Source organism: Triturus cristatus, chromosome 5_1 (genome assembly GCF_964204655.1).
Source record: "Triturus cristatus chromosome 5_1, aTriCri1.1, whole genome shotgun sequence".
In the NCBI taxonomy this organism is placed as follows: domain Eukaryota; kingdom Metazoa; phylum Chordata; class Amphibia; order Caudata; family Salamandridae; genus Triturus; species Triturus cristatus.
This window is the reverse complement of record NC_140587.1, coordinates 757,438,528-757,457,460: the sequence shown is the minus strand read 5'-3', so window position 1 is coordinate 757,457,460 and position 18,933 is coordinate 757,438,528. Positions and strand designations below refer to the sequence as shown.

Here is an 18,933-nt window from a genome sequence, read left to right as displayed (position 1 = left end):
AGGGATGGTAGACTCTTTTTATGGTGTACAAAAAATCAGCATTTAACACATTGGTTATAATCCTACTCTTAAGGAGGGTATTTTTTATGATGCAACTCCAGTCCTACATTTGAGTTTTATGGCAGTAGCTGTATATATAATAATCAATAAATGCATGCTCATGACTGGCAGGTTTATTTGGCCCAAGAATACAATTAAATGCTACAGTAAAACAGTAATTAATTCTGAAAGTTATAAGTAATTTCAAGCTACTTGGATGGTAAAATATTTTTTTCACGTTTCCTTCTATCTGAATATTATGTGGGCTTTAGGTCTATATTTTCAACTATGTAATCCATGTAAAACTATAATCTCGAACTTCAGATAGAAGAGTATCAGGGCAAGACGGATGCATGCACTGTGCTTGTTAATATTTTAAGAAAGCATAACTGGAAATAGCTTTATTTTACCTTTCTGTATACTCTTGTCTCTGTGCAGTGCAGTTTATTTATGAAAGATGAAGAAAGCTAATTCAAGAAAATGCATAATAATTAAAATAATGAGTCTGTACAGAAATCCAGAGCTTAAGAAAGATTTTAAAATACTCTAATAAGCAGAAGGACTTTCCCAAGCACTCGATTTACTCTATGAGGTAAAATCATGAATATTGATGAACGGGACAGTGAAACCATAAGCTAAGTGAATTCAGCCTGAAAAATGTGCAATAAGAAATTAGCAGCCTTCGTCCATTTCCCAGTTTGATTTAAAAACATTTCTGAAAATATCAAAGAACAAATCCTACATGGAACACCATTCACTCATTTGTCTTCCTGTTTGTTTCTGGAAGTTCAAAGTGATATTCAACATTCTGGAAAGAGACTATATGAGAATTGAAAAGGGAAATAGTTAAATAAAAAAGTAGGATATTAAGCAAGATATGTTGAGAACAACAGAAGAGTGAGGGAATAAAACAGGTAGTTGGCCACTCTCAATCCCACAGGTAAATGCAATCAAATCAACAAAAGAGTGTGCCTTCAATTTATCAAAAGAGCACTACTGTAGAATCCAAATAGGTTTCTTTAGAAAGTCCTCACTCACCAACCTGGTTCATCATCGGGCCCCACCGGGAGAGGCCGAGTGTCACCCCGGTGTGCTTCGACGCCAGAATTACTGCGGAGCTGGTAATGTGAGTGTTGTGAGTGATGAAAGTGATAGTTAAAAATGTCTTGCTTGTGTCAACAAAAAAACTTTAATAGAAGCCAAACAGACATGTATAAAAACAAGGTGTAGGACGTATGGACTGAATAGATTGTTCAGCCAGGTCGCTTACAGTGTGTTCTATAAAAACAAGGTGTAGGACATATGGACTAAATGAATTAATTAGCCAAGTCACTTACCAGGTGGTCTACATGTTTCAGCCTATGTGTCATGTTTTAACAGGCATTCGTCAGGACCATAAGAGAATGTGAAACCCCGACAGTATAGGCGCGCTAAGGCCCACCCTAACCAAAGGTTATAAGTGTGAAAAAATTGATCACAAGGATTTGATCAAAAAATTGTTTGACTCCCACAATGGAGAGGAACCGAGTTTATTTTCAGGGTCCGGTTCCAGAGGGTTTTTTTAGGTGCCAAGCATAGCGGGCGGTGTACCATTGTAGTTTCCACCCCCCTCCCGAGACCCATGGTGTAGAAATTCTCTACACCCCAAAATAAACTTGGTTCCTCTCCATTGTGGGAGTCAAACAATTTTTTGATCAAATCCTTGTGATCAATTTTTTCACACTTATAACCTTTGGTTAGGGTGGTCCTTAGCGTGCCCATACTGCCGGGGTTTAACATTCTCTTATGGTCCTGACGAATGCCTGTTAAAACATGACACATAGGCTGAAACATGTAGACCACATGGTAAGTGACTTGGCTTATTAATTCATTTAGTCCATATGTCCTACACCTTGTTTTTATAGACCACACTGGAAGCGACCTGGCTGAACAATCTATTCAGTCCATACGTCCTACACCTTGTCTGTTTGGCTTCTATTAAAGTTTTTTTGTTGACACAAACAAGACATTTTTAACTATCACTTTCATCACTCACAACACTCACATTACCAGCTCTGCAGTAATTCTGGCGTCGAAGCACACCGGGGTGGCACTCGGCCTCTCCCGGTGGGGCCCGATGATGATGCATGTCACCAACCAGGTTGGTGAGTGAGGGCTTTCTAAAGAAACCTATTTGGATTCTACAGTAGTGCTCTTTTGATAAATTGAAGGCACACTCTTGTTTATTACGCAAGATACCCCAGTCAAAATAATAATATAATTTCCGCCCTTTACCCTTACTAACAAGGTACCTTTCAGTCCACTGCTCATAATGTTATGCAGACATAGTCAGGCATGATCCAGGTACAAATCCTCTGAAATAGCATCAAACAAGGGGGACAAGCAGACAACTCCCACAAGTGTAGACCAGCAGATGCACCACTTTATACAAACAGCACTTTAGAGCAGGGCCATTTTCTCCAGTTGGATGTACTAGGGATGAAACTCCTCAGGAGGCTACAAACCTCCCACTCTCCAAAATCCTGTAACATGTAGGTCAGGAAAATAGAGTCCCGCGTGACATCTGAAGTGAGGGAAGAAGGTAAACTCAATGGCGCACCAGGGATTGTGGGCCTAAGGGCGTGTGACCTTAAAATGTTCTCATTAATAGATCTGCACTGCGTATGAATGGGACATCTTGCATAGATGTTGTCTCTGCAGGGCTAGTGCGGTTTGTGAGCAAAGACTGCACTTTTAAGACCTGTACTATGTCTGTGGTGTACCCGTGTTTCGCGAGAGAAAATGATATTTGCAAATGCCTGTGCTTTGAGGAGGAAGTTGATATCATTGCTCTTGTGCTTTGAGGAAATCATGCATTTATACTGTCTATTGATACCTATGTTGTGTTTTGAGGAATTACACTGTGATGAAGTTTGTGGGTGTCTGTGTGTAAGGGAATTGTGCACTGATACTGCCAGTATTGCAAATGTGCTGTGTTTGGCTGGCTCTGCTGTTATCTAACAGAAGATGAAATAATTTAGATAATGTATTTTTGTAATTTGGTATGGGGATAAATTTACTAGTTTGATTCCTTTCTGTAATCTGATCCACTGTAAAGTAGTCAAAGTAATCGTTGGTGATCTAATAAAGGTCAAATATTTGAACAAGGAAACAATAGTCTAATGTCGAAGTACTCTCCTTCTGTGACACAAAAAGGTCAATGTAACTGGAAAAATAAACTTCAGCACTAGGTAAGTAGTAGGTTGGTAGGTAGTATTCATTTTCATTGATTTACACATAGTACAGAAAAATAAACCAATAAAAGTAACCTGTAATCCAATTAAAGGAATAGTAATTGAGCATGCTCCTCAAATAATATGATGCAGCATAGAGTAATCAGTGATGTTTCCTGTAATCTAATGCAGGTTAAAGTAATCAGAATTCTGCCCTTCTGTTATCTAATACAGAGCCAAGCAATCTTCTATACCACACTAAAATTTATAATAACTTACAAATTATCTCATAATCTAATGCACAGTAAAGTATTCAGAGTCATCTACTTCTGTAATCTAATTCACAGATATAAATTGAAGACTTATGTCTTATTTATTAATGTAAAACAGCCTAAAGTAATACATCTATTAGGGGGTAAACTAAGGCAAGGCGAAATAATCAAAGTAATATCATTCTGGAATGCAATGCACAGTAAAGTAATCAAAGAGCTCTCAAGCAATCCAGTGCAGATCTATGTAATGTGTGCAATCCAGCAAAGGGTAATGAAACCATAGGAGTCTCAATTCATAAACTAATACAGGGTAAACTAATAAGTGCCATCTTTGCCTGTGATCTAATGAAGAATATAGTAATCAGAATATAATTCTGTTAAATAATGCAGCACAAAGCAATCAATTAATTTGCTTCAGCAGAGTTATGCAGAATAAATGAATCAATGTACTCATCTTTAATATAGTAAAAGGCATGGCCATGTATGATATTGGAGGCTAAAGTAATGAAGTAAACATAGGAGCTTATTTACAAGCCCCATGCGCCCCATGCACCCCATGGCTTTTCATGGCCTCATAGATATGGTGTATGGCAATGCAGTGCAAGTTGCTGCATTGCCTTACACTGCATCATGGGGGTGTTGAGGTGGGTTTCCCCATGCAACACCTATGGGCTTTGACACATTCTCAGATTTGCAAGGTTCTGTAAACCTGGGAATGTGTCAAAACTGTACGCCTCCCGAGTTGAGGCGTAACGAGGAGAAATATGTGTAGCATATGACTATGCCTGTTGCCTTAAAGTATGACGCGATAGGTGGGAGGACAAATACTGAAAGGTCATAGTGTGAGACTGCACCACCCTTGTGGCCTCCTCGCACCCTTTAGTGGTACTCAAGGGGATGGCAGATATTCAATAGCAGCTGCTGCCTTCACAGCTCTAAAACTGTGTACCAGAGCTATTTCAGGCTCACACTAGCTTGGTAGAAGTGGTGCATATTATGTGTTATATAGAATACTGATAATGGAGAGATTTTTCACCAAAATATATTTATGTTTTGGAAATTGTGTTTTAATGGGTTTGAATCTATAGAATAGCTAGCAAGGAAAATTAAAATATTTTGCATAGAATATCAGAACATCTTCTACTTATGGTGAAGAGTTTTTCTACTTACAATGTACACATCTAGTGTAGACCAAGGAGTGATCTTAAAGCAGAACCTTCGAGATGGGGTATGGTAAGCTGTGTTAAATTGGAGACATTTTGCACTGCTAACTAGAATATATCAGTCAAATAACAGGGGATTACTTGTGTTTGCAATGGAGCACCATCGACTGCGGAAAGATAGTTTGTGTAGATTTCAGACACAGCTTTCCTTGATTCTTATGAGATCTTTACCCTTGCCAATAATGTCTTATTCTGTGCTGTTCAAGAAATCTCCAACTGCACTACAGGAGATAACTTGCTCTGGTGAGTGTTAGTTATGGTGATAATTTGGAAATTGCACAAAGGGACATACGAGGCTAACAAGTGATGCCAAGGTTTTGATCATTAATGATGACCAGATTTGGTTATGCAGCATTCTATGTTTAAGTTTACCTAAAATGCTGAAAAAGGCCATTAGTTGTATAAAAATATCATATTTTGATCAATTTACAGGTGGTTGCCACCTCTACCCTGAGATTCCCAAATCTATGGTCATTTCTTTATAGTTTGCCAGCATGTGCATTATTGTTGTGAACATGACAATAATTGGACAAATTCAGAAAATGCTAGCATTTATAATGACACCAAACTGTAGCATTTATTAATGAAAGTTTTGTCAGTGAATTTCTGGGGTTTGGTTGTGATAGACGTTTCCAGCTCACTAAATTAGCTCTTTTGACCTCTTTTTAAACATCATTAATTATTTTTCTCTAAATACTGGGAATTTTATGTATTGTATCAGAATTATGATTTCATAATCTGTGTTTTTCTGTTTATTTACATTCGATAGTAGAGAAAAAGGTGTTGTTTTGCAAAAGAAAAACAGTTAAGAAGTCCTACCATGTCAAACGCCTTTGGTGTCTGAAAGCTACACATATGAAATAAGGGGAGCTGCACTGGCGTAACGAAACTTGAGGGGGCCTCCCTGCAAGGTACGTGGAGGGGCCCCCTCCGGGCTCAATTAGGAGCTCTGCAGCCAGAGTGCTGTGCTGAGGGGGCCCCCTGGAGCTTGGTGCCCCCCCGCACCGCAGGGGCCTGTGTTACGCCCCTGGGGAGCTGCACAGGTCACTATACAATACTGTATGGAAGATTCAAGTTTTCATCACTTCATGCATATACTATTTCTTTATACAATATAACAATATATTTATAAAACGTTGGTATACTACCTTGGTTTCAAATACTGTGACAAATAAAGAAGGGATAAACAGCAAGATAGACAGTTTCAAGACAGAAACAACACATCAGCTATCCTCACCACTGCCTATATATAGCTGCATTCAATGGGAAGTTTATTTTGGAGGGCAAAAGGAAAGATATTTGCACTGCCAGACTCCTCCAGTAAGATAAAATCATGCAATTTATATATTTGCTATAGACAGGTGTGGCCCGTGCAGGTAAGAGCGGTGAGGCCTGGTTGGGGGGGTGATTCGACAGACGACCACGAGGGAAAATTAAATAAATAATTAATTTTCAAAAAGGGTATGTTGGAAGCTATTTTCTGAAAGCTGTATTTGTATTCTGTAGCTAGGAGAAACCTTGCATAAGTGGACATTCCCAGCAAATACTAAGCACTTCCACTCATCGAACGCTTTCTCCAGCTTGCCCTGAATTGCCCCATTCTAATTCTCAACGTCTGGAGGTGCTTGCATCCATATCGGACCAGACTGCCAAGTTGATGAACTAGGCCCTTTCATAATACGTAACTCAATGACGCCATTGAGTCTACTAGTGAAGCAAATATTGCATCCACCCCAATACAATTAAGGTAAATGGGCCCCTACGCCAATTTCTTTAGCGTCTTTGGACAGTAGTACCTTGTATATACTACTGGGCTCTGGTGCCACTTCACCTGCTGCATTATTAACAGCTACGCCCGGGCAGGCATCCAAAGGCTGGGCTCACCTAGCGCAATGGGAGCTTGGGGGGCAGCCGAGCACATCGAGGTCTGCCCCCCGGGCAGATTGGGAGGGGGGAGGGGGGGGAGTGGCCGTAGCGGCCATTTTCAAGGTTTTTGGGCTACATTTGGGGATAGCACAAATGTAGCCCAATTTTGTAAAAGATAGCCCAAAGGCTATATAACGGTATTTCGCGCTAACCCAGCCACCATTTTAGGTTTGGTGACCTGGTGGCTGGGAGCGCTTGTGAGGGCAGGTTTTTTGGCCCCTCCCGCCCACCCTAAGTTTTGGGGTTTTTGGGGGTGTTTTTTCGGGCGGAATGTTTTGAAGTTGGGGTGTTTTGTAGGCAGCATTTGTTGGAACAGGTACATAGGGGCAGTTTGTTGTATTGTCGCTTGGAACAGGTGCAAGCGGGGTGGTTGACAGTTGGCCGAGATTGGCTGGAGTTTGTTGTTATAGTTTTGGTAGTTTGTGAGCAGGAACAGGGAAAGGGTAACTAGGTTGGATAATTTCAGATTAGAGGTTGGTTAGTTACAGTAGCACAAAGGCAGGTAGGGGGTACGGTCAGGGGAGTTTAGGATTTCGAAAGGCCAGATTGGGTAGGATTGGGTTATATGATGGTTATGTAATGTTATGTTGTATTTTGTGGGATGGGGGAACTGATGTGGGGATCGTAGGGGTGGGGGAAAAAACAAGGGGGCAGGAAATTCTTGTATAGTGAGGTTTTAGTTTTGTAAGGCAGTGGCCAAGGAACTAAATTGTGATATGCACCTGTTTCCATAAAGCGGCCTTTTTCACACACAATAAAGTGGTCTAGTGTCGGCTTGCCCCCCCCCCCTCCCCCCTTAATCTCCCAATACATATCAACAGAAAATGCGAGCACAGAACAGACACCGCCAACAGTCATAAGAAGAAGCATGGTTTTGAAGTAAACGGTAAGTTCTTACATATGTCGAAAATATTTTTTTTAAACTTGCCAACATGGTTTTTTGTTTTCCTTGTTCTGTCTTTTTTTTGTCTCCCACTCCACCTCCTCTCCTCGCGCACAGCACCACTTTCCCAATCCAAATAAAACGAGCTAAGCAGCAGTGACTGAAAACCTGTCAGATAGCGGACTCCTCCTCCTCTTCCGGGTGTGGGAGGGAGCGCGCGCGGGCATCAACATACGAAATGCAGCAGAAATCAGAAATAGAAGCGCGCGAGGAGCCACCGAGTGATAAGTATTGTTTACCTGTCAGGTGACATTGATTAATCTTGTGTTCTGTGATATCGCTCAGTGACTCAAACACCTGGAGGCAGCTGTCACAGCTGTGCACAGTTTCTTCTTCTAGCTCCTCCCCCTCTTCCGGCCGCCTCTTGCAATCTGTCTCCTCTCCGTCTTCCAAGTTATCTTCGAGCTTGCAGTTCGAGTCTGAAAGAAAATCAAGAGTGTGACCTTGGGGCTTCTGCGCCGTATCCATAAACGTCAGACAGCGCATACGCGTCCCCCACATTAACAATTCTTTCATACTGTTCGACAAACAAAGAAAGCAAACTTTCACTACTTCCCTAAAACAACACTGGCCTCGGTGGCTATTTTATGAATTAAAAAACAGTTTTACTTCTCAACCTGGTTTGCTAGCTTGCCACACGAGACTTCCGGGTGTGCTCTCATCCATACCAACCCTCACTTTAGAAGGGAAAGTCCTTATTTTTTGTAACTACAAAATAGCATAATTTTCCTTTCGCAGCCTATTTCAAGCCCTGTATTGAACGTAGACTTGGCTTTGCTACCTTTGTTTAACAAGCATCGCTCCTGTGTTTATCTTCGTGAGGATCCAGGTCACACCCACGACCTCTGGATGCTGCATTTATCTCTGGACTGTAAAACTGTCTGCAGTCAGGCAGTGTAGCCAGAACCGAGTCAGTGCCTCAGAACTGCAGCAGTAGCGATGGGAGGAGGACATGGTTCAGAGACAGCCCCCCGGAGAGCGTCACCTGCCAAAAGGAGGGGGCGGAGGGGGGGTGGGGGGTTGGAGGTATGCAGATTCCCTTCCCCCTTCGAGACTTTCTTCAAGGAGTCCAGCTTTTCTAACATGACTATTTCCAAAGCCAGAGTATGTACGTTTATACTGGTCATTAAATCTGAACCTCATGGATGTTAAATATTTATTTTTTGGTCTACAGGAGGATTGCACACTTTCACGCTGGTGTAGATTTAACTAAAAACGGAAATTCGGTCCACAGAGTTTGGATTTAGAAAAGGAAAGTTAGATTCTGTAGATTTACAATTGTTTAAAGGACTTGCAAGAACAGTTTAGTAATTAACACCTGAAAAGTTATACTATTGTGACAAAAAGACACTTGGTCATCTGCATAACCATACCAGGGCAAGGTTTACCAATTATTTACAATTACATGGAATTCTTGAAAATTATGTCATGACCAGTGGCGGCTTGCACAGATAATGTGTGAGGCGGGAGGCGGGACGGGGCGGGGCTGGGGGGTGGGTAGTGGAGTGCGACATACGACGGGAAAGTGGAGAGTAAGGAAATAAATAAATAAATAAAATCACTTACTTTGCGCTTTCAGTGCAAAGTAAGTAATTGTATTTATTTCCTTACTCTCCACTTTCCCGTCGTATGTCGCACTCCACTACCCCCTCACCCAACCCCGCCCATCTCTCCACCCCACAGCGTTACCTGTGCGAGCCGCCACTGGTCACAAGGACTTAATTCCCTCAACAACATCACAAATGTGGTGTCTACAGCATAGAACACACACAACTGCATACACAAAGGCACACAAGCACACACACAAACACAACTGGTCTGATTGGTGGAAAAGTGGACCAATGCGTCCACTGTAGGGGCCTGTGTTCGACCTCATGGTCACAGTTTGGAATCCCATCGGGTCCACTCAGCCTCTCATCCTTCTGATGTCGACAAAATGAGTAACATTGAGTTGGGTAACAATAAAAATCTGTTATTCAGCACAAAGATACCCTTGGGTGAATGTGAGCTTTTCAAATACACATGCTAACTCCACCCACACATGTACAAATAGACACTATTCCCTCTATTCTTTCACATACGAGGCTTGGTTCCGCAGTGTGGAGCTAGGGTATACCGCTCAGAGTAACTAACAAGCTTGAGGATTTTAAAAGTAAGTTACCGAGTTAATCAGGGCAACTTGTCACGCCATCATTCCAACAGACAAGCAGCAAAGGATTCCGCCAAGATTAACGGCATAAGGCTCCCAGGAATTCAGCAAGCGAAAACTTTGTCCAACACATGATCATTAAAAAAAATTACACATGAATGTAGGCTGTCACACTGTTGATGCAGACCGAATGCCAGCAGTATCAAAGGAAGATTTATCACAATCATGATTGGTCACACCACATTCTTCCAAGCCCCCTTTGCCACTATGATGCATTAATTTTAACGTATATACACATCATGCTAGTTTATCAGGTTAGTATGTTCATTGAGGGCTGTATGAGTGGATGGAGATGGTAAACAACGTTTACCCCGAAACTTTTTCAACGCAGGGAATCACAACGAGGTGGTAACAACGACCGCGTTGTGATTCCGCATACCATTACTCCGCAAGTTGGAACGACGACTTGCGGAAGGGGGGGGGAGGTGTTGGATTTAAAATCCAACACCTTCCCTAGTGTCCGCACAGACTGGAGTTGGAATAGTAAATTATACTATTCCAACATCCAGCGCCCACCCCTCCGCAAGTCGTTGTTCTGACTTGCGGTGTAATGGTACGCGGAATCACAACGCGGTCGTTGTAACGACCACGTTGTGATTCCCTGCGGGGAAAAAGGCTGCGGAATAACGTCATAGATTCAATGAAGATAGGTTTGCTTTTTAATGAGGAAGTGCCAACCCACATATGAATGAGTGCACCTGCGAGTGTCAATGCAGGTATACATGCAGGCGAGTGCCAGTGAAGGTGTGTGAGGTTACTGGTTCAATTTATTAGTACAGATGTATGCGAAGTTACAGGTGCAAGTACCGGTGCGAGTGCAGAAGCAAGCAAACATGCTGATGCAAGTGCCAGTGTAGTTCAGAATGCCGCTGTGAGTGTAGTTGTGAGGTTACTGGTGCTACTGCAGCTGTGAATGAGGTTACTAGTGTATGTTTCAGTGCAGGTGGGTGTGCATGTAAGCAAGACTTGGATAACAAGTGTGGGAGTAAGTGCAGGTGCTGCTGAGGATATTGGTGTAAGTGCCTGTGATGGTGTAAGTGCAGGGGACAGTGTGAGGGCTAGGCTTGCTAGATTAACATTGCTCAACATTTCACCATATATCGTGATACTCTCCATTTTCTTCCTCAACTTCCTGAGAGACGTATAGTCCTAGAGAGCCCTGGTGTCAACCTTCAGTCTTTGGACCTTATTTGCTATAACGTGACTTTTGCTAAGTAACAAGAAGTGATTTTATTTTGACTAAGTGACCTTCTCAGATATTTTCCCAATTACTGGTTATTGGTCTGTTTTGGTGTTAATATCACTTATCATCATCCATCTCCTGGAGAGTTTTGCTTCCCCATCACAATACCTATATGAAGCAAGGAGCCATGGGGAGTAAAAATAAAATGATCATAACAATATTATCATTTTATTTTTCCTTATTGGCTATGTAAAGGTGCGGGCATGGCAGGGCAATGCTGCCCGCAGAGCAGGGGCAGGAGTGGTGGGCATGTTCTCCATTGGCAGTATTGTACAGCCTGGGTGGAGAACATGCATAGCCTCCCAGTCCCTCTTTGTGCACGGAATTACGGCGCTCAGATCAATCACAACGCTGCTTCAATGCAGAGTCATGATTGGCTAGGGATGTCGGGAGCCTGGGTGCTTCCTGAAGAGGACGAAAGTGTGGCGGCTGCCGGGAAGGTAAGTGAATTTTTGTTTCTTTTCTTCCCTCTTTTCTTTTTTTCTGTGCAGTAAGTGAGAAAATCACCCATGCACCATGATTTACATATTTTGAGCAAAGTGGTATAATTACAACAAATTAATACGTTACATTTTTCTTTTGAAATGTATTCGTAACAAAATTGAACAGTAAATTGTCCGTAAAAGACACAAATTCAAATCAGTTTTATAACATTTATCAGAGAGGGTGGAGCACAGGATTCAACTCAGATATGGGCAATGAGAGCCAGATGTGGGATAGAGCAGGTCTCTAACAATGGCAAGGAGTTTGCTGTGAAGAAATACATTTATAGCTTTTATGTGAATGACAAAAAAGCATGGCAGTGGCCAGGCAGATGAACATGAGATCTAGCATCGGATTTGCCATTACAGAATTTAAAGAGAAAGCAGACAAAAATGCGTATTATTCTAATATAAATCTGCAGAGAAATGCAAATAATCTTGTAAAAAGGTGAAAGAGTTAGTTTAAGGATAAGGTCTCAGGCAGAGGACTGATTTTGGGATTGCCATTTGAAAATGTCTGTAAGCAGTAGAAAAAAGATTGTAAAGGTGTTATTTCTATACAATTTCTGAACATAGAGCCTGATTCAAAAGGGTAAATATAGATGTGTAGATTTACTCATGTGTATATTTACTACCATACATAGTTGCAAATCTACAGTCATTTCCAATTCACCATTTCAAAGTGTAGACTTACACCTAAGTGTAGACTTACGTGTCTCAATCTTCTTGGGGAGCTTGCTAATAAAGGATTTATGAATGTAAAGTTACTACTAGTAACTTTTCACACTCAGGGGCCGATTACGAGCTCGTTAGGAAGCCATTACCACCAAATCGGGTTGGGAATGCTTTCCATACGAATCACACTCTGGGAGTCCCACCGACCAAGTACGATGTGTCCAGATGTGTACGGTCTCGGTTCGGTCAGATTTGAATTCAATGGAAGCCTGTGTACCCACCATGAACACAGGCTCCCATTGAAAAAAGGGGTGGGTGGGTGGGGAAAAGCGTGCACCCTGTGGCGGGCACCCCATCATGCCTGCTACACTGTGCATGCATGGAAATGGGGGACCCATGGGTACCCCCCTGCAACGGAATTGGAGGGCCCCGGGTGAAAGAGGGCCTGCTGCAGGCCCCCGAAGTCTGACTCCTACAGCTGTTTCGTCTAGGCAAAACCGAGTTGGTACAGTGGTCAGAATCGGTCATCGTACTCGCTCGTTCAGAAACCGTCCCTATTGAGCTGCACGATGTGGCTCCTAACAACTCGGATTGACTGATTCGGGTTCGGAAACTATTCGGTCAGTGCGGACGGCTTCCTTGCATCGTACTTGGTTGTTTGGAAAGGGAGAAGATTAGTTTGGAAACATAGGCTCCGAATCGTATTCGCTTAATCCGGAACCCGTCTGTAGACTCTCCTAATGAGATTGTAATCGGCCCCATAGTTGGAGATTCCCAACATATTGGAAGAGGCTCCCCTATGGGAAAGTCTAAGGAAAATTATCAAAGTTTGTTATTCTTTGCACAAAATATTTACAAATATTTGATATTAACCCCTTCAGTGCCCATGACGAGCTGGACTCGTCATGGGCTGCGGTGGCGCTGTGCCCATGAAGAGTCCAGCTCGTCATGAACTCCGCCCGCTAATGGAAGGCGCGGCACTGGGCGGGGAAAGGGGCGGGCATGCAAGGGGTTAATTATGAATGTAAAATAATTTCAAACATTTCTTAAAAATCTAGAACTAATAATTTCAAATGTTAAATATCTAATGTATTAAAATGTATTCACTTTATATATAATATTTCTTAAAGAATACTTCTTAAAAAAATTCCAACCACAGTAACTGTTTTATTTTGTTAAAAGCTATGCATGGACTTAAGATGCATTATTTAATAGTTTAATAAGTGTTTAAAATTTAATTTAATTTAATTTTCAAATTCAGCTTAATATTAAAGTTTACAATAATACATTAACTATTAAATAAGTACGTAAAATTATCTTGCCTTAAATATATATTTATGTGTGTGTGTGTGTGTGTGCTCCTGTGTTATAAAAGTCAACATCATTTTATTTTTGTAACATTTTTCTCAATGGGGTTATTTTAAGCCCCTGCCTCCATTATTTTCTATGGAAGTGTGCAGTACCTGTGAGTGGCCATGTGTGGTACTTACCTTACTCCAAGGTTAGGTTGGAGTATATTTACTCACTGTTTTGTTACCCTTAAGGCTGTATTGTCTTAAGAAGTGCCATTTGTGAGCAATAAATGGCTTACTCTTATGTAGGTGGGTGTTTATAGTAGCCTGTCGTTTCTTAATCCCTTCAGAACTCATCTCTAAACCTATGCCATTTTGTACTAAGTATTATGCATTTTCTTGCCACTTCCGCTTCTCCCTCCCACATTTGCAATCAAACATATGATTAAGAGAGGCAGAGGTCTCCACCCATAGGGTTGTGACTACCAAATTGTAGTCGGTGAGTAGTACTATGTAACACCTGGAGCTGTACTATACAAAACGCCCTCAGAATGCAATGGGCGTGCGCGCCCACCTCTTGCACCGCCAAGCACGCTATACTTACAGAAGTGCCTACAAATGCTTGTGCAGCCGATTCTTTAATATCAGGCACACATACAGCACTAGAGTGATTCCCTCATCTGCACGGGTACCTGGCCATATTAGAGAAATAGGCACAGAGGCAAAGATTCCCTGAGGCACACTGATGGTGCGGCACATAGAGGCGAGGTACAATCAGTGCGCCACCTGAGTGCTCCCCTTATGAGGGCGGCGTGCCGGTCCCAACACTTACTTAAAAGGCTGGGAGCTACTATTGATAATTTCCTTTGCATTAACTAATAGATAAAATATTACATACATAAAACACAAAATCCCATATAATAAGCCTTCTCGATTAAAACTCACAAACCAACAGAACAACACAACAAATTCAGTTCCTTTGTTTAAACTTTTTAGGAAAAAATCTTGGAAGCCAGCAAAGACTTTCACAGTAAACCTAGCCTGGCAGAGGACTACACTGAGAGAGAGCATGCCCTGAAAGTAATCTACACACGAAAGGACGTCTCTTGTTACGGTATCTGTTGACGTTGCTTATACGTGGAAATTAAAAAGCGCTGTGATATCCCTCTGTGTCTCCTCTGGCAGGTGTTTTTTAACTTTGTTGCCCTCTGCGCCTAAAGAATGTTATGGCTGTTCAAATTTCTCGTAAAATTTCAGCTTAGCAAGGGAATGGAAATTGCACTCGCTCAAATGAGGAAAAAAAGTTTGAAGGCAGTAAACCCCTGCAATTCAATTACATTTTAAGTGTGGGTTCGGTTGAAGGCCAACCGTCTGAAATTCTCTTCAGCCCGTGTCAGAGCGAGGTTCGCCACGTACATTTTATTGCCCGTTTAAAAGCCAAGTAAGCACAACCGTCGTCCAAGAAGCATAACGGCACACTGACTTATGAGGTACGAGTCTGCAAAGACCGCCTCTGCATACACCTCTACTCAGAACTGAAACATAAACAAACGAAGAGAAGTGAAAGTGCCAGAGGCTGAAAGAGAGTCAAAGAGGAGAGAATGCGAGTGTGTGGGGGAGGGTATGGGAGTGTCCACGACCGGCGTGTGCACAAATATGTGTGTGTCTGTATTTGTCTATGTGTGTGACCTGTGTGTGTATATGTGTATGTGCATGTTTGTGAGTGGGATCTGTGGTGTGCAAGTTTATATGTGTGTATATGTGTGTGTGACCTGTGTGTGTATATAGCTGTGTGTGGGATCTGTGAGTTTGCAAGTTTATGTATGTTTGTGTGTCTATATGTGTGTGACCTGTGTGTGTATATAGCTGTGTGTGGGATCTGTGAGTTTGCAAGTTTATGTGTGTGTGTGTGTCTATATGTGTGCGACCTTTGCGTGTATATATCTGTGTGTGGGATCTGTGAGTTTGCAAGTTTATGTGTGTGTGTGTCTATGTGTATGGGTGTTTGTGTGTGTGTCAGAGCTGTAGAGAATGAGAAGCAAAAAGAAAGAAAATGGGAGACTCCAAGAAAAAAAAAGCAAGGGAGAAGGAAGGCCGAGCTCTGTAACTGATCTCTTCCTTGGCCCCTTCTGCATGGAAAATTGCTGGCGAATGAGAAGTAACACTGTGGAATCATGTGGTTACAATTATTTAAAACTCACGGATATGCGGTGCTCTCTGGTAAAGTGAAACTCTGCCGCTCGCAGCTCCTACAGTGTCCCTCGCAAAACAACTGCATCATTAATCTCAGCTGCAAGATTAATATGCTGTAGCCGCACTACATTTATAATTTGTTACTCTATAAGAAGAACAAGTTTGTTTAAAGGGTATAAGAGCATTGATACGAGAGTATTATTGTAAAAAAATATATATATAATAAATAACAGCGAGCATTGGTGCAATCCTATGTGAAACGCTTACAGAAATAGTTTACATGCCTTTTTAGGTCTCTGTTATAAAGAGCTTTATCTTTCAGTTGGCAGAACTATTGTTTCCAATACATAACATATACTTGGAGTGGATTTAGAGTCATACTTGGCTGGCTCACAATTGGATAGTTTTCTTGCCTATCTTTGTGGACTGCTCTTGATTTGTTGGCCTTCCTCCCTATGTTTGTATTTGTCCCACCGAGGAGCATTTCAGTCTCACTGTGGTCTTATTGGATCATTTGTGTCCTTTCATTGCAGGCTTGAGGGGACTCTTTTTTTTTTATTTTGCAGCAACCTCTCCGAGGCCCTGCATGTTTCCTCTCCCCCACTTGTTTCTTTGCCCCCTTCCCTGCGTGCACTTTTTTCTGGTCCAATGCGCTCCACCCTCCTGTCCCGCTACCCATTGAAAATAATCATTTATTTATTCATTTATTTATGTGCAGGGACCCCATAGATGCAAAGACTACCAGATTACTTGCTTCATTTTTTGTGCAAATGTGTACTTGCTTTATATTTTCCTAAATTTAAATTTACTGTTTCTAACAGACGCATCCGCCGTGCTAGAACAGTAAATTGCAAATGACCGTCCTGCGTCATGATGCATGTGCATGCTGAGTACTGTCAACTTTGCCATTGCTGGTGTGTGTGTAATTTTTTTTTTACTCTTTAGCCCACCCTTTGAGTTGTAGGACTAAGGATAGGGTCTCTTGAGAAAGTCACAATTACCAACATCATTTGAAGCTGTATAAGGAGCTCCTTCACTTTTCGCCGCCCTTGGTGCGCTCATGTCTGCCTCTTTGAAAATTGAAGTACTGCAACAGCCACATTCTCCACCTTTGCGACTTGTGTGGATGTTTCAATCACTGCATAGAAAAACACAACTACAGTGCTATGCTAAAAACCATGTATACCCTACTCTGCGGCATGTCCACTGCTGGACAGAAGCTTGCGCCAGGTACAAATATAGAGGCCCAGATTGGGACCGCAAACCAGCCCTGGCAATTACGTTTGCCCGGGTCTCCGGGGGCGGGGTTGGGAGGGCTGGTGGAAAACACTGCTGCTGTGCTTTTGTTACAGGGGGGCAATTTTGCAGCAATGCTGCAAAACTGGCCCCAGTAACAAAAAGTGCCCCCACCGGTCCAAATCCAGCCCCACCCTTCTGGCCCACCAGGAAAACGCCCAGTGCCTGCTACGGCTAGGCCGGCCCTGCAGATGTATAATCTTCTTTGAACAGGCAGGCCTCCACTTCCTCATCAAATGACCTTGTAGGACATTATGCAAGTCTAGAGGGAAAAAAAATCATTACCCTGAAGACTGGGTGAAATTTCAGTTGCCGTTCTGTAGTCGCTGCAGTAAGGGGATTTTCTAATGATCTATACTTAAATGGCGTAACAGTTAGTATTTTCATCCCTACTAGAAACAAATCCCTAAATACTATAATTTGTTTGAATTAATAAACTATCTCCACAATATATCACACCATTATGTTGTAACGCGGGGTGTTCTTCGCTGCAGGAAGAAGAGATGCACATTTTAAGCTGAAGCACGTACCACTGAGAGAAGTCTGTGCGTGTATGTAGATTGCGGTATGAAAATCATATGCTGTTTTTGTTAAAGCACTATATATTCCGGTCCAGGGAAGACATGGCTTGGCAGTTCGGGCTGGACTGTTCCCATGAGGCACAGGGTCAGACTGATTTGCATATGGCCATGTCTGAACTGGGGTGGCAGAGTGGGCTAAAGAACGGTGATGGATTAAACCCAGATCAGTTGACTGGGGGTGAGTGCTTGCAATGTTCAACACTCCGTCCATCATTTCCTTTGGTTTTTGCTTTGTTAAAGCACTATATAATACAATAGTGGTGGTTACTACTACTATAAGCTATAAAAATAAATATTTCTTGTAAGGGTTTCAAAATCAATTCCCAAATTCAGTTCACATGAAAATTTTTTTTTTTTAAAGAAATCACACCCTCAACCAAATTTCATGTCTGTCGCATTAGGGCACGAAATCTAGTAGTGTTTTGCCAATGCAACTCTTATCCATGTATTCATGTCTATATTCCAAGTATTTATTACAATGCATGCTATGGATGAAATTCCTTATTCATGCAAGGGAAGTCACACATGGGAAGGAGGTCATACCATGTATTCCACCACGGTAGTGCTTTCCTAAATTACAACAATTGACCCATGGAATTCAGTCTTGCACCTGAGATTTTACAAAAAACTTGGCCCAGCAGGGAAATGGCATTTAAACGTATAACTACTGGCAGGTCTTAAGTCCTCATAATCCTTACGTAGGCGATGAACCCAAGTATTCCAAAAGGTGTTCATGATTTAAGAAGACATACAGTTAGAACTAAGGTCCAAGATTTCTTTACTTGCTTGAAAAATGGTTGAGTGCTCAACGGCACAAGTTTACAAAACAAGCATTGACAAAGTCCATAGGTCTGGTGAAGGCTGCCATTCTACTCGTTTTGCCAATGCTTTTTGATTTTTTTGTAAATCCTCATTATGAAAACATTTTAAAATGTTTATAATTGTGCACACACAAGCATACTTTGAGGCAGAAGAATATTTTTTTAAATGGTTATACAGAAACATTCAAAGATGTCCACCAGTGCCTGCACATGCACAAGCAGATATCTTTGAATGTTTTTGTAATAAATATTTACAGAAAAAGCCACAGATGTATGTCCATGCTTGCACTTGCAAGTACATGCACACACAGTGATCATTTTTGAATGGGTTGGAAGTCCCTTCACAAAGATGGATATCCGTGCGTGTGCATGCATATGGATGCACATCCAAAGGCAGCCATCCTTCAATAGGTTGAAAGCCCATTCACAATGATGGCAGTCTCAAGCAGCGCAGGCGTGCAATGGAGTGCACTGGAAGTTGTATTTGGGGTGTGGTAGCAGTGTCTGAGGAACGGCTAGGTCCTCC

At 42.0% G+C, this 18,933-nt stretch overlaps 1 protein-coding gene across 5 annotated transcripts in view; it reads right to left on the bottom strand.

The window, feature by feature from the left end:
- Positions 1-18,933, bottom strand: part of ZNF521 (zinc finger protein 521) — a 685,278-nt gene that overhangs the window by 599,127 nt on the left and 67,218 nt on the right. For all 5 annotated transcript variants that reach the window (XM_085605733.1, XM_085605734.1, XM_085605738.1 and 2 more), the window contains one exon: positions 7,855-8,034. In XM_085605733.1, coding sequence (XP_085461859.1) covers positions 7,855-8,034 — 180 coding nt within the window. The remainder of the gene's footprint in view (positions 1-7,854; positions 8,035-18,933) is intronic.